The sequence below is a fragment of the Culex pipiens genome, chromosome 3 (genome assembly GCF_016801865.2).
Source record: "Culex pipiens pallens isolate TS chromosome 3, TS_CPP_V2, whole genome shotgun sequence".
Classification (NCBI taxonomy): domain Eukaryota; kingdom Metazoa; phylum Arthropoda; class Insecta; order Diptera; family Culicidae; genus Culex; species Culex pipiens.
This window is the reverse complement of record NC_068939.1, coordinates 142,386,516-142,414,418: the sequence shown is the minus strand read 5'-3', so window position 1 is coordinate 142,414,418 and position 27,903 is coordinate 142,386,516. Positions and strand designations below refer to the sequence as shown.

Genomic DNA, 27,903 nt, shown 5'->3' with positions numbered 1-27,903 from the left:
TTCGTGATCAGGGACAAAAGTTACCCCTTAGGACAAAGTTTCACGCAAATCGAAGAGGGGTCGGGGCAACTGCTGTGCCATGGTTTCAAAATTTTAATGTAAAAAGTGTTTTAAAATGCATTATTGACCTGTCCAGTTGTTTTGCAATCATAAGTTTCAAAATTTTTATGTATTGACAAAAAGTTTATTTTTGTGCGAAAAAAAAAAAGTTTTTGCATTGTAATTTCATAAAAGATCAAAATATTTTCGAACGAGCTCAAAAAAGCTAAACATGATAATTAATGCATCGATGGTTTTGAGTTGATAAAACTCCTATTTCCTTTGAAATTTTCCAGTTTTAGGAATATTTTTTTTCTGCCCCCTGATTTTTGAACTAACTAATTTTTAAGGAAGGGGGGCGACATAAACTTTGAAAAATATTTGCAACGGCCTAATCTTTTAAAATGATCATTTTTGCTCTCAATGGAAAAATACCTCTCTGGGTAATTTCAGATTCAAAAAGTACATTAAATTTTACAATAAATGAAATGTCTCTTTTTACAGTTGAGTAACAGGAAAAAGAAGCGATTTTTTCAAACTTTTTTTGATGAAAGATGCTTTTTTTTCGAAATTTCGATTACGCTACTTGGGCGTCCAATTTAACATTTCTTCTATCTCTTCACGGTTTCAACCTATAAATCATTGAAAAACGTGTCTTAAAAAAACCCGGAAAAATTAAAGGGGTCATCATACCATCCCATCGTCACAAAAATGGACCTCGGATTCGTGATCATGGACCAAAATTACCCTTAGAGCAAAGTTTCACGGAAATCGAAAAGGGGCAACTGCAGTGTGAGTTGGCGAAGAATGACCCTGATCAAAACAAAGACGATCGCAAAATTTTTTGAGTCAGCTTTGAGTGACTTAGCGCAATCGGTCTCTCTGAGCCATTCTCTGTACTACCCGATTGGGGTGAGAGGGAGAGCGAAGGGAGAGTATTCAGTAGCGGTTGGAATTGAAGTGACAAACGGTGGGAAATGGTGAGAGATTTGTGCTCGCAAGTGAATAGGTATTTTTGAAGCTTTGTTTTTTTTTCGGAGAAGGAAGCCGGGGAGGTACTCTACAGTTCGGCTGAGCTGTGGGGGATTTTCTCCGAGTACATCGGCAGGTTCAAGACCTGCAAGACCCGCTTGGACCAAGTAACCCTCGTCAGTTACATGATCTCCAAGTATGGAATTTAAGGAGTTTTTTTTTGTATATATTGTTTTACTGATCCTCGGTCCCAACCTGGTCACAGCACCTAAAAGGACCTAATAAAAATAAGTTAAGAAAAAAACAAAAAAAAACTTTGTTTTTTTAAATTGTTGTTTAATATAGTTTGAAGGTAAAGTGCCCCAGCAAAAATATTTTTGAAACGATAAGAAAATTTCCTAAAAATTTTAACAGACTTTGTTGATCGGATTGCTAGTTACTGAGATATACCTAACCTCTTAAAGTTAAAATTTGTAAAACCAAGAGATTTATTTTACTGTCTTTTAATAAACTATCATATTTTAACTGACGATATCTCAGGGTTAGATTTTCAAAAATAAATAAATGAAATTTTTGAGAAATAACTTGCTGTTTACAATAAAAATAATTGTCACTATTGATTGCATTGAAATATTCCTGACGTCTAGGCGACCACAATTCATGGTTCCAAAAGTGTCAAATCAAATAACAACACTTCGCACACACTGCAAAGTATCACGTTCCGATCCAGTTCGAACAAGCCGTTTCCCACACCGATTGGGATCGATTCGCAATAAAGCAATCCTGGCTCAGTACGACGAAAACAGCTAAAACAAGCAAATCTGTAGCTATAAAGACAGCGTAAAATTCAAGAGAAGAAATAAAGAAAGACAAAACATCGCAAAATCACATCACATTCGCGATTCGATAATCGATTATTGTTTATTTTGTCCTACCCCTCTGCGCTGCTCTGCTCAGCTGAGATGGGATTGTTTGCCGTTCGGATTCGCGTTTTTATTTACCTCCAATTGCACCATAATGCGATGCAAATAATATATTAAGCCCCTCCGTGTGTTTGACTCTGCCTTGCAAAACTGTATATCGTCGTCGAGTACCTACGTTTATTCATCATTCGAACGAGCAATTTGAGATTTATTTCTGTTTTGGGGAAATTCCCATAAAGTTCTCATGGGCAAATTTGCCACTCATATCAACGGAGTGACGAGGGGTGGTACGATTTGTGCCTTGAAAGAGATAATTTCAAGAATATAGGTTTTCAGTATTATTTTACTTAAAAAAAACTAACTTAATCCACCTATGTGGTTGGAGCCTTCCTCACTCATTACCATCAATGGCTGTACACAAATTTCATCTATTTTTTAGATCTGGATTAAAAAAAGAACATAAATATCACTTAAGTGGCCATATCTCGAGACAGGTTTGCCAGATCTTCTATGTTTTGGACTCGATGGAAAGGTCTTTTGATAACCAAACCAACGATGGGTCGGATGGTGGATCCGGACATAGTTTACATACATTTAAGTGAGATCCGGCATCCAAAAAGTACATAAATATCACTTAAATGGCCATATCTCGAGACAGGGTTGCCAGATCTTCAATGTTGTGGACTCGATGGAAAGGTCTTTTGATAACCTAACAAACGATGGGTCGGATGGTGGATCCGGACATAGTTTACATACATTTACGTGAGATCCGGCTTCCAAAAAGTACATAAATATCACTTAAATGGCCATATCCCGAGACAGGGTTGCCAGATCTTCAATGTTTTGGACTCGTTGGAAAGGTTTTTTGATAACCTAACCAACGATGGGTCGGAAGGTGGATCCGGACATAGTTTACATACATTTAAGTGAGATCCGGCTTCCAAAAAGTATATCAATATCACTTAAGTGGCCATATCTCGAGACAGGTTTGCCAGATCTTCTATGTTTTGGACTCGATGGAAAGGTCTTTTGATAACCAAACCAACGATGGGTCGGATGGTGGATCCGGACATAGTTTACATACATTTACGTGAGATCCGGCATCCAAAAAGTACATAAATATCACTTAAATGGCCATATCTCGAGACAGGGTTGCCAGATCTTCAATGTTGTGGACTCGATGGAAAGGTCTTTTGATAACCTAACAAACGATGGGTCGGATGGTGGATCCGGACATAGTTTACATACATTTACGTGAGATCCGGCATCCAAAAAGTACATAAATATCACTTAAATGGCCATATCTCGAGACAGGGTTGCCAGATCTTCAATGTTAAGGACTCGATGGAAAGGTCTTTTGATAACCTAACAAACGATGGGTCGGATGGTGGATCCGGACATAGTTTACATACATTTACGTGAGATCCGGCTTCCAAAAAGTACATAAATATCACTTAAGTGGCCATATCTCGAGACAGGTTTGCCAGATCTTCTATGTTTTGGACTCGATGGAAAGGTCTTTTGATAACCAAACCAACGATGGGTCGGATGGTGGATCCGGACATAGTTTACATACATTTAAGTGAGATCCGGCATCCAAAAAGTACATAAATATCACTTAAATGGCCATATCTCGAGACAGGGTTGCCAGATCTTCAATGTTGTGGACTCGATGGAAAGGTCTTTTGATAACCTAACAAACGATGGGTCGGATGGTGGATCCGGACATAGTTTACATACATTTACGTGAGATCCGGCTTCCAAAAAGTACATAAATATCACTTAAATGGCCATATCCCGAGACAGGGTTGCCAGATCTTCAATGTTGTGGACTCGATGGAAAGGTCTTTTGATAACCTAACAAACGATGGGTCGGATGGTGGATCCGGACATAGTTTACATACATTTACGTGAGATCCGGCTTCCAAAAAGTACATAAATATCACTTAAATGGCCATATCCCGAGACAGGGTTGCCAGATCTTCAATGTTGTGGACTCGATGGAAAGGTCTTTTGATAACCTAACCAACGATGGGTCGGATGGTGGATCCGGACATAGTTTACATACATTTACGTGAGATCCGGCTTCCAAAAAGTACATAAATATCACTTAAGTGGCCATATCTCGAGACAGGTTTGCCAGATCTTCTATGTTTTGGACTCGATGGAAAGGTCTTTTGATAACCAAACCAACGATGGGTCGGATGGTGGATCCGGACATAGTTTACATACATTTACGTGAGATCCGGCTTCCAAAAAGTACATAAATATCACTTAAATGGCCATATCTCGAGACAGGGTTGCCAGATCTCCTATGTTTTGGACTCGATGGAAAGGTCTTTTGATAACCTAACAAACGATGGGTCGGATGGTGGATCCGGACATAGTTTACATACATTTACGTGAGATCCGGCTTCCAAAAAGTACATAAATATCACTTAAATGGCCATATCCCGAGACAGGGTTGCCAGATCTTCAATGTTTTGGACTCGTTGGAAAGGTTTTTTGATAACCTAACCAACGATGGGTCGGATGATGGACCCGGACATAGTTTACATGCATTTAAGTGAGATCCGGCTTCCAAAAAGTACATGAATATCACTTAAGTGGCCACATCTCGAGACAGGGTTGCCAGATCTTCTATGTTTTGGACTCGATGGAAAGGTCTTTTGATAACCTAACCAACGATGGGTCGGATGGTGGATCCGGACATAGTTTACATACATTTAAGTGAGATCCGGCTTCCAAAAAGTACATAAATATCACTTAAATGGCCATATCTCGAGACAGGGTTGCCAGATCTTCAATGTTGTGGACTCGATGGAAAGGTCTTTTGATAACCTAACTAACGATGGGTCGGATGGTGGATCCGGACATAGTTTACATACATTTAAGTGAGATCCGGCTTCCAAAAAGTATATCAATATCACTTAAGTGGCCATATCTCGAGACAGGGTTGCCAGATCTCCTATGTTTTGGACTCGATGGAAAGGTCTTTTGATAACCTAACCAACGATGGGTCGGATGGTGGATCCGGACATAGTTTACATACATTTAAGTGAGATCCGGCTTCCAAAAAGTACATCAATATCACTTAAGTGGTCATATCTCGAGACAGGGTTGCCAGATCTTCAATGTTTTGGACTCGTTGGAAAGGTTTTTTGATAACCTAACCAACGATGGGTCGGATGATGGACCCGGACATAGTTTACATACATTTAAGTGAGATCCGGCTTCCAAAAAGTACATCAATATCACTTAAGTGGCCACATCTCGAGACAGGGTTGCCAGATCTTCTATGTTTTGGACTCGATGGAAAGGTCTTTTGATAACCTAACCAACGATGGGTCAGATGGTGGATCCGGACATAGTTTACATACATTTAAGTGAGATCCGGCTTCCAAAAAGTACATAAATATCACTTAAGTGGCCATATCTCGAGACAGGGTTGCCAGATCTTCAATGTTGTGGACTCGATGGAAAGGTCTTTTGATAACCTAACCAACGATGGGTCGGATAGTGGATCCGGACATAGTTTACATACATTTAAGTGAGATCCGGCTTCCAAAAAGTACATCAATATCACTTAAGTGGCCATATCTCGAGACAGGGTTGCCAGATCTTCTATGTTTTGGACTCGATGGAAAGGTCTTTTGATAACCTAACCAACGATGGGTCGGATGGTGGATCCGGACATAGTTTACATACATTTAAGTGAGATCCGGCTTCCAAAAAGTACATAAATATCACTTAAGTGGCCATATCTCGAGACAGGGTTGCCAGATCTTCAATGTTGTGGACTCGATGGAAAGGTCTTTTGATAACCTAACCAACGATGGGTCGGATGGTGGATCCGGACATAGTTTACATACATTTAAGTGAGATCCGGCATCCAAAAAGTACATAAATATCACTTAAATGGCCATATCTCGAGACAGGGTTGCCAGATCTTCAATGTTGTGGACTCGATGGAAAGGTCTTTTGATAACCTAACCAACGATGGGTCGGATGGTGGATCCGGACATAGTTTACATACATTTAAGTGAGATCCGGCTTCCAAAAAGTACATAAATATCACTTAAGTGGCCATATCTCGAGACAGGGTTGCCAGATCTTCAATGTTTTGGACTCGATGGAAAGGTCTTTTGATAACCTAACCAACGATGGGTCGGATGGTGGATCCGGACATAGTTTACATACATTTAAGTGAGATCCGGCTTCCAAAAAGTACATAAATATCACTTAAGTGGCCATATCTCGAGACAGGGTTGCCAGATCTTCTATGTTTTGGACTCGATGGAAAGGTCTTTTGATAACCTAACCAACGATGGGTCGGATGGTGGATCCGGACATAGTTTACATACATTTAAGTGAGATCCGGCTTCCAAAAAGTACATAAATATCACTTAAATGGCCATATCTCGAGACAGGGTTGCCAGATCTTCTATGTTTTGGACTCGATGGAAAGGTCTTTTGATAACCTAACCAACGATGGGTCGGATGGTGGATCCGGACATAGTTTACATACATTTAAGTGAGATCCGGCTTCCAAAAAGTACATAAATATCACTTAAATGGCCATATCTCGAGACAGGGTTGCCAGATCTTCAATGTTTTGGACTCGTTGGAAAGGTTTTTTGATAACCTAACCAACGATGGGTCGGATGATGGACCCGGACATAGTTTACATGCATTTAAGTGAGATCCGGCTTCCAAAAAGTACATGAATATCACTTAAGTGGCCACATCTCGAGACAGGGTTGCCAGATCTTCTATGTTTTGGACTCGATGGAAAGGTCTTTTGATAACCTAACCAACGATGGGTCGGATGGTGGATCCGGACATAGTTTACATACATTTAAGTGAGATCCGGCTTCCAAAAAGTACATAAATATCACTTAAGTGGCCATATCTCGAGACAGGGTTGCCAGATCTTCAATGTTGTGGACTCGATGGAAAGGTCTTTTGATAACCTAACTAACGATGGGTCGGAAGGTGGATCCGGACATAGTTTACATACATTTAAGTGAGATCCGGCTTCCAAAAAGTATATCAATATCACTTAAGTGGCCATATCTCGAGACAGGGTTGCCAGATCTCCTATGTTTTGGACTCGATGGAAAGGTCTTTTGATAACCTAACCAACGATGGGTCGGATGGTGGATCCGGACATAGTTTACATACATTTAAGTGAGATCCGGCTTCCAAAAAGTACATCAATATCACTTAAGTGGTCATATCTTGAGACAGGGTTGCCAGATCTTCAATGTTTTGGACTCGTTGGAAAGGTTTTTTGATAACCTAACCAACGATGGGTCGGATGATGGACCCGGACATAGCTTACATGCATTTAAGTGAGATCCGGCTTCCAAAAAGTACATGAATATCACTTAAGTGGCCACATCTCGAGACAGGGTTGCCAGATCTTCTATGTTTTGGACTCGATGGAAAGGTCTTTTGATAACCTAACCAACGATGGGTCAGATGGTGGATCCGGACATAGTTTACATACATTTAAGTGAGATCCGGCTTCCAAAAAGTACATAAATATCACTTAAATGGCCATATCTCGAGACAGGGTTGCCAGATCTTCAATGTTGTGGACTCGATGGAAAGGTCTTTTGATAACCTAACTAACGATGGGTCGGATAGTGGATCCGGACATAGTTTACATACATTTAAGTGAGATCCGGCTTCCAAAAAGTATATCAATATCACTTAAGTGGCCATATCTCGAGACAGGGTTGCCAGATCTCCTATGTTTTGGACTCGATGGAAAGGTCTTTTGATAACCTAACCAACGATGGGTCGGATGATGGATCCGGACATAGTTTACATACATTTAAGTGAGATCAGGATATATGTGAAAACACATTTTTATACATAACTTTTGAACTACTTATCGAAACTTCAATCTGTATAAAACTCGATCTATGGGACCCTAAACCAAGTCAAATGCAACAAGTTCGGGTCAAATCGGTTCAGCCAGTGCCGAGAAACATGAGCTAGTTTGTTGGTCACATACATACATACACACACACATACACACACACATACACACAGACATTTGTTCAGTTTTCGATTCTGAGTCGATATGTATACATGAAGGTGGGTCTACGACGTTTTTATACGAAGTTCATTTTTAGAGCAGGATTATAGCCTTACCTCAGTTAGGAAGGCAAAACAGTTCAGTCACAGTCAAACAGACGGAAATCATCGAATAGATTTATCAAAAAAATCATCAATCATCGCTCACTAGTGCCATCTAGTTGTCATCGAGCGAACTGCACAAAATGCAACAGTTTAAATCAGCTGTCAAACGCTAGAAATGAGCAGTGGTGAATTAGAAATAACCGTGGTGAGTTTCTGAAAAAATAAAATTGAGCGTTATATTGTTGATTGATGTTTTTTGAAAACAGTTTTGCGTCCGTTTGTCTGAGCGGCAAAAATATTTCTGACAGTTCTGAGAGGTTAAATTGAAAAAATTAATAGAAACATTTGCTTTGAGCATGTATAACAGATTGATTTGAGTATTTTTTCTGTAAGTAAGTAAGCAATTTTACCACATTGGTGGCCCCTCGACAGTACGGCTACAATCAGCAAACAATTACTGCGCAAATGCATGTTTGTCTCGTAACTAGAGGAAGGGTACGTTGTCCTTTGTATGACTTACCTGTTTTAATAATTCATAGTGAAAATTAAATTATAAAAAGTGAGCTCTATAACTTATTTTTTGTTAAATTAAAATACAAAATTTAAGTCAAAAATTTAGAAGTATGTCCTTTTGAAGCATCCACAATCTCGGATGCTGCAAATTTCAATAAATTTCTACTGCTTTACGTAATTCTACACCCTTCTAGAACTACTTCTAGTAGTGAGCAGGGCCGGGGGGTGAGGCAAAAACTACGCTAGAACCAGACAAAACGGTAATTTATCTGTTCATTTATAGACTCACTCAGCTTATTGCAATGGGAGTCGTCAGTGGGGCATTGCATTTTGTTTTGTTTCCAGTCGGATTTATTTGTTCGTCTGATTGTTCACGTTTGAGTTATTGAATTGTGTGTGTGTGTGTGCACATTTTTGTTCTCTCTCTCTCGCTCTCTGCTGAACGACCCCGTACATCCACGTGGAAAATCAATGGTGATTATTGTAGTTTTTTATTGCTTCGCGATGATTCATCGCGATTGCGATAGCGATTGGAACTGGGAAGACACGGCGGTGTGGTAGGGGCCAGGTCCTCCAGGTCGACAGTTATTACCCGGGTAATAAAAACGGTAAATATCCCATTCCGCGGAACCGCGCGAGGTCGCGGCTGGCTGTAATGAATGTGTCATTCGGAAATTGGCGGTAGCTTCGGTGAGAAGTTCCTGAACCGACTAACTTTTAGTCATAGATCAGTGAACATCCTTCAACTTGAACCACGTGGAAAAATCTCATTGCGATGCCAAATTGCTAAATGTCGGACACGAGCCGCGTTGTTATCCGACTTAATTGAATCCAGCACGCAACGACCTGGGCACAGGATGCACTCGGATCGCAGTCCAAGCTTTCGGAGCTCGGTGAAGGCCTTTCCGGTAATTTGTCCGCGAGTGCGCGCGAGAGAGATCCGTCTCGAGAGGTAAAGCACTGACAGCCAAACTGAGACAGGGGTCCAATCCACCACGATATAATTGTGTCGATTTATCTGCAATGCTGTGCCATTACAACGTCACAGGGCGTCGGTTGTTTGCGGGATTGAAGTTGAGAGCTGGAGTACAGGGGAGTTCAAAGGAGGATTTGTGGAGTTGAAATGAATTTTGGACTTAAATTCATGATCAGATTTACATCCAGTTTTGAACTGGCTAAATAAGTGAAAATTGTTTTAATACTTATGACAAAGAAGTTAAATTGTTAAATTGTTCAATCGTTAAATTATCAAATTGCTAAATTGTTAAATTGTTAAATTGTGAAATTGTGAAATTGTGAAATTGTTAAATTGTTAAATTGTTAAATTGTTAAATTGTTAAATTGTTAAATTGTTAAATTGTTAAATTGTTAAATTGTTAAATTGTTAAATTGTTAAATTGTTAAATTGTTAAATTGTTAAATTGTTAAATTGTTAAATTGTTAAATTGTTAAATTGTTAAATTGTTAAATTGTTAAATTGTTAAATTGTTAAATTGTTAAATTGTTAAATTGTTAAATTGTTAAATTGTTAAATTGTTAAATTGTTAAATTGTTAAATTGTTAAATTGTTAAATTGTTAAATTGTTAAATTGTTAAATTGTTAAATTGTTAAATTGTTAAATTGTTAAATTGTTAAATTGTTTAATTGTTAAATTGTTAAATTGTTAAATTGTTAAATTGTTAAATTGTTAAATTGTTAAATTGTTAAATTGTTAAATTGTTAAATTGTTAAATTGTTAAATTGTTAAATTGTTAAATTGTTAAATTGTTAAATTGTTAAATTGTTAAATTGTTAAATTGTTAAATTGTTAAATTGTTAAATTGTTAAATTGTTAAATTGTTAAATTGTTAAAGTGTTAAATTGTTAAATTGTTAAATTGTTAAATTGTTAAATTGTTAAATTGTTAAATTGTTAAATTGTTAAATTGTTAAATTGTTAAATTGTTAAATTGTTAAATTGTTAAATTGTTAAATTGTTAAATTGTTACATTGTTGAAATTATGGCTAGTAATTTCAATTTTGAATCTTTTTTTTTAATCAATTCCAAGAATCTTAATTTTGCGATCGTATTCAATTTTTTTAACAGTTATTTTGATTTTTGAAAATTCTTAAAATAAAAATATTTTTGATTTAAAATCATGAACCATAATAAAGGTGACAAATATTTTCCATGATATTATAAGTGACTCAACTGCACTTTTCTTTATCTATAATAGCTACGCCACTGTTTCCAGTCCTGTTTTAGTTAATGACTCAATTTTGTTGAATCCAACCGGTCCCACTTACAGCAGTGCTCTGAAGGTCAGCAGCACTTGCGTACTTTTTCACTTTCAACAACGCAGTTGAAAATTTTGTTTTTGCTTCTTTAAATCCACACCTTACCTTTCAAAATCATTTCAACTCTTCTCGAAAACCTTCAAGAGATAAGTGTTCAATCCTTCAGAAACGATAATGACACCGTCTATCATCGTAACTTGTGGAACCTGATGATTAGTACGGCGCTCGGTTGATGGACCAAAACATCCATTCTGACTAACACGATGAAATCGAAACGAAAAATAACCTCTCTTTGGGACAAGGGGAAACCTCATTAATATTCAACCATAGCCATTAGAGGCGGAGTCGATCAATAATAACAGTTTTGTGTGACTGGGGGGTAAGCGCCACCACCCCAGACTTGAGCATAGAATGTGAACATAAAGTTAAGCTTATTTTGATGGTGTTAGGAGTTTTATTTTGCAGAGTGACTTGATCGGTCATTAGCCAACGAACCTGATCAATTTTTGGTGTTGTCCAAAATTCTAACTACATGAGACGGTTGAAACTTAAGCAAAGTCTATGTTAAATGTGACTTGATCGACGAACGACGAACCCGAATATTTTGAGAATCTTACCATCGAAGACCTCTAATTGCCTTTTAAATATTTGAAATTCCCAACTTTACGCCAATGCTTGAACAGGAAACAATCAGTCTCACCGATTTCACTCAACTCGACTAATTTCCATTAAGAAATGGGCTAGCGCCTTTTAATTGTCTTTTCGCAGAGGAAAAAGAATACCAACCTTTGGCCTACATTAAATACAATGTGTCCCGCCCCCCCGCTCATTGAATCCCTCCTTCCCAGTAAACGTAAAAGTGTACCTACCTTAGAGAATCCTATATTTGGCGTGGGAGCCGTGTGCATCCCAATGTCAATGCTCCGTTTGAACACTGCAGAGAAAAGAAAGAGATGAAAAAGAGGGGGTTAAAAATGAGGAAAATTAGTCAACCGAAGAGCGGCCGCGGTCGTGATTGCGAAATTTTGATACAATGTTGAATAGCTGCACTGGGGGGGGGGGGGGGGAGAGAAACGCGAGAGATTCGCGCAACGTAATTGCAGCCTCATTTGCTACAAATTGTGGTTAATTAAACGCGTGAGTGATTCCACTTTGCCTGGTCAGATGTTTGGTTGTGGATAAATGAAAACCTTAGGAAATACTGGGACATTGGCTACAATATAGTGGTGAAGCAATTGATGAGAAAATATTTTCAAAAACTTCAATTTCCCCATAACTTAACGTCTCGTTATGGCTCGAAGAAAAGTTTGCTCATAAAAAGATACATTTGCATAACAGGTTCAATAAATAAAATTAAATTAATTCTGGAAAAAAAAACATATTTTTTTCAATAAGTCAAATTTTAGCTCAGAACAATCAAGATAACTTCACTCAAATGTTCAAAACTCACACCAAATGGCTCTCCCAGGCTTCCAATCTCCTACTAGTTATTAGCAATTAGTGCTGAAAAGAGCATTTATAACCTTTTGATAGCGTGGGTGTGGTCCGCGCCCAAATCGTAGCATTAGTAGCAGATTTCATACCAACCGCCCCTGTGACGGTGTCGCAAATGACTGTAACTAACCACTCAACAAGTCAAGTCAGCAAGCAAGTAGTGATAATCTCCGAGGTCCTAACCAAACATTGCCACAACACACGCGGTTATAAATGGCACACTTTGGCTACCGCAGCACGTCGATGGGGGGGGGGGGGGGGTGCCCTTGTGCATTAGCCAGTAAGTTAACGTTAAGCCCATTTGCAGTTTCGATTTGTTGCACCTTAATTTATTGTGCGGAATTAAACCGGCTTAAATTGACTGTTAAGTTGAGCTTAAGGCAGTATCGAACTTGGTAGATGCTGCCTTTTCACAATTCTAGTTAAGCCCTTTGGCTTTGTTAGTTTCCGCTTTAATCCATTCTCAAGCCCTTTGATTATGGCGTGAGAAACAATCGAATGTGTTAAAATACCTCAGCAAAAAATGCACGTCAAGCGATTGCATTTTTAATTGAATTTAAACCTGCATTTACATCGGTTACTATTAATCGCCCAGCTAAGCCGCAATCCCCACATTGATAATTTACACTGCAAAAGATGTCGACGGCGGCACAATCGCGCCCTGTCAATACACGCGCAGTGTGATTTGAAGCGTATTACGAACGTGGTGATTATCAGCGTTTTAGCACCAATTTGCTAGACCCCCCCCCCTTCTATCCCCAGCCAAACCCTAGCTTCCCTGAACTCCAACCAACAACGTGTGGAGCGCCATTTTACATAATTAAATGACAGCTGACAGCGGCAGCAGCAGCGTCGCGACGGTGGGTTGTCGTCATCATGTGCCAATCTTGGACCCACCACCTGTGCACGCCAGGTGACTGACACAACAATTGAAGGTTGAGCCACTCTCGTGACGACACATCGACGAGGAGGAGGATGCTGGGGGCATCTCAATCATATTTGCGCGGGAAATTTAATGGCAATTTTTGCATGGGAATGCGTTCGGGAAACTGTTTTGCCTTCCTCAACGAGGGGAACTATAATCCTGCTCAAAAAATGAACTTTCTACTACATAAAGATCGTAGGCCAACCTTCACCTATCAGCTAATAAATTGTGAGTCAGAATCAAGAACAACAAAAAATTTCCGTATAATTTTCAAATATTTTATTGGCATAGTCAGTCTTGATAAGGCAACATTATGTCTTATCCCAGGTAGACATCTCGGGAAAACCGGAAAATACTCGGGAATTTGATTCAACAGGAAGAAAACTGGAAAAAAACACGGGAATTGACAATCCGGGAAAATATTTGAAGTTTAGCTAAAATTTACAAACAAACTTGAAATTCGACTTAATAAGATACAAAATTATTCCATCAAATTGGCATATCATAGGGGGAGAGGGGGTAATATGCACCCCCTGCTTTTCTCGGTATTCGGAAGAATTGTTCGGGAAGAAAATCATAGAAATTGGAAGCTTATTATTGCTAAACCATGCTGAAAAAATTTGAGCATCGTAGCATAAAATCAGTTCAAGTTATTTGCAAAACATTAAAATGTTGTGTTTTCATCTAATTTTCATTAAACTTTCATTATGATTTTTGGACAATATAAAAAGCATTTATTGATATTGTAAGTTTTGAGGTAGATAGTTTTAGCCATAATCTTCATTATTCTTTAGACAGATGAGTCCAAACACATCAAAAAATGCATTTTTATGTAAATTTTCTACAAAAAGCGTAGTCGGGGCAAAATGCACCGCTGTGAAGCTCCTTTGTAAAAACAGCGGTGTCATCTAGTGGTGACTAGTGAAAACTACTTTTACCCGGTGCATTTTGCCCCATGTTTTGGTGCATTTTGCCCCATTGTTGTAGTGCATTATGCCCCAATGTTGCGGTGCATATTGCCTCGCATGGTTGTTTGAAATGAATCAGAAATGTTTTTAGGAATTTGATGTTTTCGAACAATTTTAAGGATTTTAAAGACTTTTTTCACATAGATGACGAAGAATAATAGTTGGTTTAGAACATCGAACAAAATTCTTCCACAGTAATGCTGTAATGGTTGAGAAATCACAGTTTTCCCTTAGAGGGTGCATATTACCCCCTCTCCCCCTAATTCAGAAACGAATTCCAAAAAAAATACCCATCAGTATGATTTTTGATGTCTTATACTTTTTTTGAATTCAACCGAATGAATTCATCCTTTGAGCAATTCTCTCTGAAATCGACGGATTTCAATCTTTTTATTTTTTTTTGTATTTTTTGATTTGGCTCAAACTTTGTGGTGGTTTTCTCTATGACAAAATAAGCCATTTTGTGTCATTGGTTCACCCATACAAGTCTCCATACAATTTTGGCAGCTGTACGCAAATAGTACGCAAATATTCGAAAATCTGTAACTTTCGATGGTATTTTCTGATCGATTAGGTGTCTTCAGCAAAGTTGTAGGTATTGATGAGGACTTTTCAGGAAAAACAAGTAAACGGACAATTTTTTATTGCCGATTTTTTAATTGACTTCGAAATCCCTACTTTATAATTATTGATTTTTTTGAAAAAAATAATAATAAAAAATAAAAAAAAACTAAATTAATCCACCTATGTGGTTCATGCCTTCCTCACTCTTTAGCAACACAAATTTCATATATATTTTTTTGAAAGCACACAAATTTCAGTTAAGTGTTCATTACTCGAGACAGAGTTTCCAGATCTTCAATGTTTTGGACTCGTTGGAAAGGTTTTTCGATAACCTAACCAATGATGGGTAGGATGATGGATCCCGACATCGTCTACACACATTTAAGTGAAATACATAAATATCACTTAAGTGGTCATAACTCGAGACAGGGTTGCCAGATCTTCAATGTTTTTTTGTCGACGAGTTATGATTTCTTAGAAAAATGTGTTTTTTGGATAAAATAGAACTTTTAGTCAAACAATTGTTTGACTTAAGTTTTTTATGGTAAAATCAAATTTTGAATCGAAAGGTACTTTACAAATGTTTTGATAAGGTGCACCGTTTTGAGGATATAGCCACTTGAAGTTCAATTTTAACTGAAAAATATCCGTTTTAAAAATTTTGAAAGTAGTGTCCATGATTGGCCATTCTTGAAAATATTTTTTTCGAAAGGTTCAGAAATATCCAATAAAATTGCCTAGGAGACATTGAAGTTAAGACCTCTGGTTGCATAAATACAGCGAATGAAAGAAAAGAACTAGAAAATTAAAGTTTTTTAAGTCTCATAAAAAAAACATTTCCACATTTTCTAATGCCAATATCTCAGCAAGTAATGGTCCAATTGTCAATGTTGGAAATGAAACATTTGTGAAATATTATGGGGTTTTCGAAATATGTTAAAAATTCGCGAATTAAGCCTAACATTTCAAAGGGGCGTAATATTGAATGTTTGGCCCTTTAGAAGTGTTAGTCCTACTTCTTGGAAGAAACTCTCTCTTTTCCTCTCTCTCCTCTCTCTCTCTCTTCACCGAAAATTGAAGAGTATTTCCATAGATGTTGTTATTCATGTATTCTTGAACTCAAATTTTGATCGTAATTTCCTGCTTTCCAGAGAAAATTTAATTAATTCACTAAAACAAAACAGAGTTTTATTGATATTGGGCAAACAGAAACAAAATTTTAAACAAAAAACCTCACAATGACTATGACTAATTCTACTCTGTTGATTTTTTTAATTTTTCAAATTCAAATTAAAAAAAAAACAAAATATCGGTTTTTAAGTTGTGGTAAATAATACACTTTTTATTACGCGCTATACATTTAAAAAAATCATAAGCACAATCATTGTAAGACGTAAAATCGAAAAAGTAACAAAACAAAATCGAGCTAATTCAATGTTTCGGTAAGATTTCAAAAAAAGTTTGTGCAAAAAAAAATGTATCAAAAAAGTTTACTTCACTTTAAATTTATTTTCTCCTACAGTTTATTGCAATTTTAATGTTTTGAAAATGCGATTTTTTTTGGTTGATGAGACGATTTTTTGTAAATTATATTTTAAAAATTTGGAAATTACGACTCACATTTTAAAATGGGTAGGCTTTTTCTACACCCAAAATTCAGAATCGAGATAATCGTTCTCTCAAAATTTATTGAGGGTTCAGTGCCAAAATCGATAGAATAATGGTACCAACTCACACCATCATAACAATTGAGTTCATTCGTTAGTTGAATCAATAAATCTCCAACAAGTGTCATACATCGACTTCTGACTTCTCCATGGTCACCAAGCTGTGGTGGCCGAGGCAGCTAAGTCATTGGATTTGTTTGTCAAAGGTCTCTGGTTCGATTCCCGTTATCGTCACTTTTGGTTTTTTGTTTGACGGATGAACTTTTTTTGCAAATGAACCTCGAGAGAATAGTTCTATCGCCCATCTCGAGCTGTGTTCTCTGCGTCCGTGAATGGTACCACTATTCTCTCGACTCGAGACCATTATTCTCTCGGACTAGCGCTGCCAGTTTTGGGTGTAATTTTTCAGAAAATCAACATAAATTTATCAGGTTTTTAAATTAACCTTAAAACATTTTTGGCTTTTCTCTAATATTATGAACTATTTGATAAAAAAAAATCAATATGTTTTTGGAAGAAATTCTAATCTAATCTAATCTAATCGAACACAAGCGCAGCCAGTCCGAAGAAAGCATCCTGGAAGAACATGCGGTTAGATTACGCCCCAAGTCCTTTCTTGTCAGTGTTAATAATTGCAGTACATTCGAGCTAACCCGAAAACGTATAGCAAAAATTAAAGCGGCCAGGCCTACTGCGTTGCATTAACCGCAGAGACAGATTCTGTGAACGGATCACATTTCACAGAATCATCAGGGGAGGAAGGATGCGTGGACATACCGTACCAAACGCTCCGAATCAGTTAGGTATGGTGTGTTAGTGTCAAGGGGTAGGACAGAGAGTAATAGTGAGAAAGTTGGAATAATGTTGAGTAACATTGAGCCACTCAAAGTTTTTCAATCCTCCCAATCGACGTAACGAACTTTGACACTGACATTTGGCTCCAGAGAGAGACGACTGATTTTGACAGACACAAAACTAAGCCCAAATAGAAACACGTGGAGCGGAAAAAAAATGATCCCGTTCCGGTTTTATTTCTGGCAGCTATTTACGGCGTCGATTCTACCCAAGGCTGTATACCATGGATCCTACCCCTTGCAGGACCAGATCCTTAGAAAAATCCGGAATCGGAACGTAATATTGTGTTTTGGGTGTTTTGCGCCGAGCAGCTGCAGGACGTCTCCGGATTGTCAGGAGGAGGATGATCTGAAGGTGTGTGGTGCGCTGGTGGACATGGTAGAGATCACGTTCCACTGTGGACAAAAAAAAGCTCTTTGAAATCCGTATCGCCGTAACGATCGTCCAAATTATGAAAATTCTCGAACGAAGGAACCAGAACGAGGAGGACACGGAGGACATCGGCGCCTTTCAAGACTGTTCACCCAAACTTTTTTTTCTGCGCATAGAACGGACCAAAGGCATCGAAACCGACCGCATTAAAAAAAACTAACCAAAAAGCAGAAATAAACACTTTTATTTATTGGTTTTGTTTGAATCTTTTGACAATAGCAGATTTCTCGCAAGTACCGGCAGGACATAACCGGAAATTGACTGCTGGAGGCTTGGGTGGGACCAGGAAGACGATAGCGTCATCATGATCCTCGGTGGACTTGTCGGAACGACGAAAGATGTTCTCCTTGATCTCGCTGAACTCCCTAGCAATGTGAGCGGTGTGGCAATCCAGCACGGGGTATCCGTTGGAGATCTGACCGGGGTGGTTCAGCACGATGACCTGGGCGGTGATTCTTTTAGTCATCGGGACATATCCACGACGCAGTTCCTTGACGGGCACGTTCTTGACGTTGTCTTCGAGCACAGCCTCCGGCAGGGCTTCTTGAAGCATTTCGACGGACTTCACATCAGTGGTCAGGTAGATCGGGGTGAAGACGATGGCGATACCGGGCTGGGTCACACCGGTTTCCGTTCCCGTACCGCTGATATTGTAGACGTCCTTAAGGAGCATATGCAGGGGCTTGTCGGTGGGGCGGGTCGGCGTCAGGATGCAATCCATTGTCTCAAACAGGCACTTCCTCTTGCGCTCAATGAGCCATCTCATAAACTAGTACATCTTGGTGGACGGTTCCATCTTGTTGTCTCCGTGCCATCTGAGCAGGACGAGCAGGGAATCCTCTCGGGTCTGTCTGTTTCTGGAGATATTTGGGATATAATAGAGTTATCTAAGGCCGATCTCACACACACTAGCACGCCATTTGTTTTGCTGGCCGGTACAAAATTTAACCTCAATCTTTTTCGTGTACGTACACGCAATACATGCGCACGTAGATAACTCTATGGGCCGGAAAAGTGCGGTAAATCTGGTACAAGGTCAGCAGCTTCCACAAGCTATGCCACAACATCGAGAATTGTTACGTGCCGCAGGAAAGATTCCTTGCGGCAACATCCGGATTGAAATCCGGAACAGACCATTCCGCAGCAAATACAATGGCCAATAGAGATCTCCACGGTTTCTTCCACGCACACCATAATTCTGTGTTAGTATTTGTATTTAAAGTATTGTTTTGGTTTTGATCGATTGTGATTGGTTGAATTCCAAGCAGCTGATTTTGTTTACACTATTTTTACGCAGACATAGGCAAATCGAGTAGCCGGACTGGCCTATAAAAACCAGCTGTTTACCACGTGCTCGTGGTATAACAAAGGACACAGCTGATTTTGACAGACGAATTATTCTACTCGATTTGCCTATGTCTGAGTGTAATTTTGTTAAACATTCTCACACTCTCGCGCGTGTAAATCTTTATTTTGGGAAGTTTAACAGTATCTTGTCGTGAAATTACTTCAAACTTTTTGTAAATACGCTCGCCTGTCAAAATATGTATATTCACAAATTCCATAACCTGTTGCAAAATCGTTCAAGAAGGATATTGAGTAACTTTGAGCCACATTGAGTAATTTTGAGAAAATGAGTCACTCAGTTTCTCACTGTCTTACCCCTTGGTTAGTGTAAATTGGCAAATTATTATATTTTTAGGGGGAAGTGGAAATGGGAAAATTAGGGTTGGGGAAATCGGGATTGGGGAATGGAAAAGTGGGAAAGTGGTAGTAGGGTTATTTAATTTATAATATTATAATTAAGGAGAATATTATCAAATATGAAATAATTATGGAAAGCTCTCACCAAGAAACAGTAAATCTTCAATAACACAGCCAGGTGGTGGTGGTGTCCCGATAGTCTGACCCCAGGATCTTGACAGGACACAGGCCGGTCGGATGAAGTGGATGTGTTCCTTTAGCACCGAATATCTCCACTCCCAACAAATATTTCTGGATTCGCAAAATTCCCATTTAACACCAAAAAATCCTTATAAAAGAATGCATATAAAGGGGAATTATTTTTTTTTTTTTGGAAGATATTCAATGAGAAATTCTTGATCAGATTTAAATTGAATTAATCAAATCAATTTTTAGTCTTGGGTAAATTAGCATCAGGCAATGATTTGCGCTTATTTTGGTTGTCTCGCACCACAGTTGCTTCACCTCAACCAGGGACTCCAAATCAAGTCCCACCAGAGATTAACGAGAGCTGTTCAACATGGACCGCTTTGCATAAATTTCACGTCTTGACATTTCAAACCGTAACGACGACAACACGTGCGCGGCTCCATGTAATTATAACCTGCAACACGACGCTCCCACGCTTCAACTCGATTGTAGAAGTTGTGCCTGGTCGCTTCTTCACGTGCGTGAATCGCTTATCTAACCCTTTTCAAAGAGAAAAGAGACTGGCAAAGTTTTTTTTGTTATGGGGTGCGCCCCTCAACAGTATCGCTCCTTAGTTGAACTGTCAGCAGCGCATTTGTGGTGGCACAATGAGTTCACATCGCGGCTGATCCCCGCCCCCTCCCGTACTCCTTTTGGGACTCCTTGATGATGTTATACTCTTTTGTCGCAGTTGGATCTTTGTTGTTGCTGAAGTTTCGTTCACATTTTGAAACGTTATTTCCAACTGCGGCAGCAGGGCACAACTCCTTCAATGTGTAGCCATCAATTTTTCGCGCTAAATGGTCTCGACAGGCAACAATTACCTGCTGTTGCACGTCAATTGCAACGCCACCCATATCTCTGTCCCAACCCGTGACTGGTTATTGAGCGAGGAGCAGCCTCACCAGACCGCAACGGCAGCGATATTAGTCGAAAATGGGGGGTGGGCGTCGAATCACGAGACTCACGACGATCATCGTCCCGGACGGTGAGTTACCGCAAGTTGGTGGGAGCTTCTGCCAGTACAACCTGTCGAACCTGTGGCTGGGAAATGTTTTCAAATATGAGCTTTTGCTTTTGGGAGAGTTACGCGGAGGTGCGCATTGGGGAGTTGAACAGCTGATTCCAGTCAAGCTGGCTGCCAAGTACGCAGCTACAGGGTGAGGTCGACTCAATGCCAGGGAATAAAATGGACTTTTTTAAAAAATTGATTGTTACAAAACGAAGCTACAACATCTTGAACCTAAATGCATCACATTAAATGGGAGATAGATTTGAAAGTTCTACACCCAAACGAAACATCGGTGACATTTAGTGATAACCAAGCTACTGACATCTGTTGACAGAACTTTCGCCAACCTATGGCGATATTTCGTCACTAGCAGTTTGACAGTTGCGTTCGTAGCGCAGTGGTTTGTACCAGTTATAACCTATTCTAGCAGTTCCTAGCCAAATCCCTTACCTTGCTGGAAGTAATTAGCCTTCCGCACGTACACACAAACGAGCGCCATCAGCTGCAGCTGGGACAGCCGCTGGCGGGTTGACTGGGGCAGCGGCAGCAGGTCCCGCAGGTTCGCGATCTCCGAGTTGATCAGATCGCGCCGCAGCTTGGAGGCTCCTTTGGTGGATTTGTTCGCGTCGAATCTGAGGAAGAAAAGCAAAAAGAAGAAGAAGTAACTTTAGTCTCGCGGATGATTACACTGCCGCTATCGGCCTTCTGCGATCGACGTGGGGGTGACTCCGTCACGGTGTGAGGGACAATTAGCTGTTCCGTGCACGTGGACCGTGCTGGAAAATGAATTTAGAATGCTGATCACATCGTGGCGGCGCTTCACCAGCGCTATTCTTGGATAGGAGGGGGACTGACAAGCTAAATAAAAGCAGCAGTCCTTAGCATATTAATTAAATTTCATTCATAAGTTGTAGTGGTATCATAGACCGCGCGAATGGATCACGTGGCCGGATCTAAGTGATAATCCACCGACTATCGTCGTCGGGTCTATTTGTGATTCCTAAAAAGTTTTTTGGCTAGTTTCGTTCTGGGCGGTCCCCAATTGTGTACAGCTCTCCGTAAGTTGAGGTTACACGGCGATTGCTAATTTATGATCATTATCCGTCACTGCTTCTTGAATTCATAAATAGTTTAATTGCCAAGATTTCCCTCCGTGTAGAACAACGTACCCACTTCAGAGAGCAAATCGATGTCGTTCAGTATCAAATCCAATCTTCAATGCCTTCCTAGAAAGTCCAAGGTCTAGCTTCGATCGATTAGCTACTAATCGACCTCACAGCTTGCCCATTTTGCGCCTCTAGATTAACCTCTTACGCGAGCGCGCACTCTATCACTAGAGAGAGATCACTTCATTCTCTCCATGAGGGTGTCCGTATCGTGCAAGGCTTCGCCCTAGGACGTAGTCCGCTGGCCATTAGCATCATCGATCGGTGGCGGCTCACCTCGCTAAGATCATAAACCGAAGACAAACACAAATTAGAGAAGGCTTCACTAGGTTGGGAGCACGCGCGTTCGAGGCCTTACGAAGACTTATGAAGAGAGTGGCGAGATTACGAGGCGTTCGCTGTCAGACACTTGATTCGATTTTGTTTTCACAAATTTAATGGAGCCAATAAAGAATTTCGGGAATCCATCATCGACGCGAAGATCGTACGGAGAGGAGCTGGTTTCGGTTGATGTAGACCTAATGAAATGACATGTAGCTGAACGTGTCGGTTGATGGTGTGGCTGATAACTAATTAAACTCATGCTGGATAAACAAGCGAATCGAAAAAGTGGACGCTGAAGTGGGTCGTTGGGTATTCAGAACCGCTCATAACGAAAATTAACGCACACCACCTTACCAGCATGCTGTATACTTAGAGATAACAGCATTGCACCAATACTTATACGTATCTGGAGATCGCTCAGCTTGAGGCACGTAATGCGTACACCAAAACCAATTTTACGCACCTCCAATCAATTAGAAAACATCAAAAATTGTGACAACCTTTCCCACTCTCCCACACTCAAAAACCATAAATCGACGGTCTCGGCTTCCGATTTCGATCCAGCCGATGCCGAATAATGACCGTCGCCGTCTTCGTCATACGATATCGCTCATCGCCACCTCACTCTTCTACCGATCACAGCTCTCCCTCTCCATCTCTCTTTCTCACAATCGCGGTTCCCCCTCTCCTCGTAATCGGACCATCTCGGGGACCGATTGGCCGAACCGTTTTTTTAAAGAGTTAATTAAGCGAACTGTCTCCTCCCTGGCGGTTGGCGGCGGGCTTCGGGTCGGTCGAATCGAACAGAGGCCGAGAGAGATGTGTGATACTGAGTTGGCGGCTCTTCGGGATGCATCGGTGGATCGGTGGTTTTGGGGAAGGGATCGCGGTCGATGCGTCGCGTCATTTTCGTCATCGCGGTCTGCACATCTTTTGTGGGGTTGACCGTCGTTGAAGTCACCGGAAAAGCAACGTGAGTTTTTAGCTCTGGTTTTAAGATTAATTTATTTTTGAAATAAAAAAATATTAGATAAAATGATCATCCTTCGACTTATTTTTGCATAGAAATAGAATGATTCCAAAATCTCCGTAAGAAAAAACTGATCAGAATTCAATGTTATTCTTCGACGATTTGAAATACCCAAAACATTAAAATTTGCAAGCTTCAAATAAAGGTAAAAGCAAATCACATGAGAAGATAACATGGTTCGTCGCTACAGATCAGTTCTCTCTCGAAGTGTATGCCTTCTGACCAATCCAAAAGTGTGAGCTCGAATATAACCTGATTGAAGAAGTTTTTGTTTATATTCTATGCTCAATTTCTAAGTCCAAATCCCAAGGGGACGGACTGAGATTTGTTTCCCGAACCTTCAGCTTGTGAAACTCAATGTGTAAAAAATTATGAGTTATGATTTATGATTTATGATTTATGATTTATGATTTATGATTTATGATTTATGATTTATGATTTATGATTTATGATTTATGATTTATGATTTATGATTTATGATTTATGATTTATAATTTATGATTTATGATTTATGATTTATGATTTATGATTTATGATTTATGATTTATGATTTATGATTTATGATTTATGATTTATGATTTATGATTTATGATTTATGATTTATGATTTATGATTTATGATTTATGATTTATGATTTATGATTTATGATTTATGATTTATGATTTATGATTTATGATTTATGATTTATGATTTATGATTTATGATTTATGATTTATGATTTATGATTTATGATTTATGATTTATGATTTATGATTTATGATTTATGATTTATGATTTATGATTTTATGATTTATGATTTATGATTTATGATTTATGATTTATGATTTATGATTTATGATTTATGATTTATGATTTATGATTTATGATTTATGATTTATGATTTATGATTTATGATTTATGATTTATGATTTATGATTTATGATTTATGATTTATGATTTATGATTTATGATTTTTGATTTATGATTTATGATTTATGATTTATGATTTATGATTTATGATTTATGATTTATGATTTTTATGATTTATGATTTATGATTTATGATTTATGATTTATGATTTATGATTTATGATTTATGATTTATGATTTATGATTTATGATTTATGATTTATGATTTATGATTTATGATTTATGATTTATGATTTATGATTTATGATTTATGATTTATGATTTATGATTTATGATTTATGATTTATGATTTATGATTTATGATTTATGATTTATGATTTATGATTTATGATTTATGATTTATGATTTATGATTTATGATTTATGATTTATGATTTATGATTTATGATTTATGATTTATGATTTATGATTTATGATTTATGATTTATGATTTATGATTTATGATTTATGATTTATGATTTATGATTTATGATTTATGATTTATGATTTATGATTTATGATTTATGATTTATGATTTATGATTTATGATTTATGATTTATGATTTATGATTTATGATTTATGATTTATGATTTATGATTTATGATTTATGATTTATGATTTATGATTTATGGAAAATTATCTGATTTTTTCCAAAAAATATTTTGAAAATATTGGAATCAAGACTAATTTTTCAAAAGAGCAAAATGCATTTTTTGACACTGAAAAATGGACCATAACTTGCTGAGAAAATGGCATTAGAAAATGTTGTTTATAGAATCTTTGAAAACTTTAATTTGTGTGCAGTGCAAAAAGTTCTCAAAACTTGCAAAAGTGCTTTCTACTTTGTGTGTATTTACCGCATTCAATTTTTGGCATTTCGATGCCAACGAAATATTTCTAGAAAATCTACCGCGGTCTAGATCGATCAAAAATTTATAGAAGAAAAACAAAATTTAAACTATTGATTTGCTACAAAATCATAACTTAAACTTTAAAATATCAAGTCCATCCTTCACCTTTGCTTCACCATGAATTTATAACTCCCTCAAAGCAACTGTACAGTCCTACGCACGCAAAGCGCAAACATTTTCCCACAGTCATCAAACTTGCAGCCAACAATGCTGCCTGCAATCCATCCCGTGCAGCCACACTGCCGACTGCACTTATTTTCCAATAATTATATGAAAATCCACCGCGCGCCCATTCGTCCGATTGGCTGAGCCAGAACGTTTGCGTTATCCGCCAGAAGGGATAAGCGAATGTGGAGGTCGGGGGAAAATTATCAGTCCTTCAATAACTCCCATACGCTATACACATTCCCACAGGAGTCAATCATCCTGTTTTTTCCGATCTGAGTTCAGCGTGCGCGCAAAACGGCAGCCACTTGCCCGGGAGGTGCCCGGTTCGAGCCCCGTAGCGTTAGCAAAAACCACCGCAGATAAGGCGCAAGGTTTCCCATATCGTTCCATGGGTCGGAGCCGGACCTGCCTGCCTGCTGGGTAAAGATCATTTAAACATCGTGTTTTTTTTTGTTGTGTTTCGTTTCTTGACCACCACCACAAGCCCCCTGCTTGGGCGTCCTCCTACAACCTCCCTCCCTGGAATCGATCCCAGGGATCCCTGCTTGCCGGTGTAGTAGCAGTTTCCTTGTACCATGTTCACTGTACTATGCGCAGAGTCCGCTCCGCGTTCGAGGGGATGTTATTTGAAACACCATAAATTGAGGCTGCTAAATTAATACCTGTGTTTATGCTGCAAAGGTCTGGCCACTGCTGGGAGTTGAAGTGGGTCCGATTTTTGCGCGTAGCGCTCAAGTTAATGAAACGCGTTTGGTGTTTTCTTGTTTCTCCGAGATTTGGTTCGCGTTTTTTTCTGTTTGGACAGTGTTATGTTGATCGCTGTCTCATTTGTTGCTGTTTATGTTTCACTTTGAATTTGATTGAATTGAGAATTTCAAGAAAGCACTAGCGGGATCCACAGTAGGGTGGTTCAAAGCTCAAAGAAACTGTTAGACCAGAAGTCTTGCCTTGGTTGCATTTTATAGGAAATTGTCAAATGAATTTAATTCCTCAAGTGCCCTCTAATATCAGCACAAAATTTAGAATTTCTGTTAACTATCACTAGCACAACTCGAAATATTTTATGGTGATGCGCTTCAGTTTCGTCAAGGTATGAAAGTTTTGGAATTCCTAAACATGCTCCAATCTATAGAATTGAATTTTAGTGATTTCTCGGCCAATAAATTATATTATAATTTTTAAAATGCGCACCATCAATTTTTTTGGGCATATCTCCAAAACATCACTGTTTACATGAAATTAGATTCAAGATTCGGATTCAGCGGCCAAAATTACTATAAGATGTCATACCCTGACCTTTAAGACATATGCTTGCAACGTCGTTTGATTAGTAGGCCTTGCTTCTGAAATATGAGAAATTTTGAAAATGTAGGGCACTGTAGGGTCTAAATTGCATTTTCTCAGAGGAAACAATGTTCGCCGTAAAATCTCCTCGACGTCGTCGTGCTATCGTGTCGCATCCGCCGTTTTGACGTTCCGAGAAAAACGCGTTTTAATGTTTGACCCAGAGTCTCGGCCCGAAACTTCAAACACGAACAAAAGCAGCGAACCGAAGATTGGCAATGACGTTTTGGAATTTTGACAGTCTGGAACGCATGAATTACCCCATTATCGGTTTCCCGCACGGGTGAAGTGGAAATTGTTGCACATGGCTGAAGTTGGCAATTTTAAAAATTTAAACCACGAATCTACAGTAAACCGGTTTGAAAACTATAGATAAACAAAAGGCACAATGATTTGTTGCATAATCTTGCTAAGAGTTGCGATAAAAGCGGTTTGAATTGAGAAATTTAAATATATTTTTCTGTACTGCAATTTAACAAAATTTTGTGTATTATGCATGGTTTTAAAAATATTAAACGGTTATAGAAATTTCTACAAAAAAGTAATCTCCTCCGTGTACGCACGAGTGCAAGCAGCAGTCAAGTGCTCAGTGCTCCATCGTTTTTTTCGAAAATTTTCGCCGTAATTTACCGTGATTAGCCGCGAGTTTGCTCCTGCAGCATGCCAAAGGCCGGCCGTGGCCGTGGCAGTTCGAGTGCGGCCTCGAAAAACCCGCGAAGTTCGTCTACCGGCCGTGTTCAAAAAGGTAAACAAACAAACGCCGCGTCGACCGCCATCGCGCCGGGGAGTGTGAGCGCCAAAGGATTCGACCCCAAGTTACTACACGCTAATTACCGCGTCCAGGATCGCAGCCCTATTAGGCTCCGTTCAGCTACTTCTGGCAATCCGTCGACCGATGGCGCTTCAACATCCGCCAACATTCCCACCAGTAACAAGTTCGCGAGGCTGAGTGACGAGGAAAGCAGCTACAACAACACCGACGGTAGCACTACCGACGACGACGACGACGATGGTCGTGCACGGAAAAAAGTGCCGACGCCAAAAAAAGTAATTACTCCAAAGGAACGACGACCACCACCAATTTTTGTTTTGGACACGTTGGCGGACGATGTTGACGAGCAGCTGGAAGGCCTCGTGTACTGCCTCAAAATAGGTAAAGCGTCAGTGCAAGTGTTCACATTTGACCAAAAGAACTTCGACCTGGTTGTGGAGAAATTTAAGCGTAAAAACTTCAAATTCTACACATTTGACCCCGCGCAGAAGACCGCTGTAAAGATTGTCTTGCAGGGGTACCAAGACCGCCCGACCTCCGTCCTCAAGGAGCACCTCTCGGGTGCCGGAATAACG

General features: G+C 39.1%; 1 protein-coding gene across 2 annotated transcripts in view; it reads right to left on the bottom strand.

Moving 5' to 3' along the window:
* Positions 1 to 27,903, bottom strand: part of LOC120420950 (uncharacterized) — a 107,828-nt gene that overhangs the window by 51,618 nt on the left and 28,307 nt on the right. The window contains exons 3-4 of one of the 2 annotated variants that reach the window (XM_039584085.2): positions 21,177 to 21,358; positions 11,747 to 11,811 (exon numbers count right to left, since the gene is read on the bottom strand). In XM_039584085.2, the coding sequence (XP_039440019.1) occupies positions 11,747 to 11,811; positions 21,177 to 21,358 (247 nt within the window). Of the gene's footprint in view, positions 1 to 11,746; positions 11,812 to 21,176; positions 21,359 to 27,903 lie in introns of those variants that run through there. The other variant, XM_052710323.1, reaches the window with a different exon arrangement.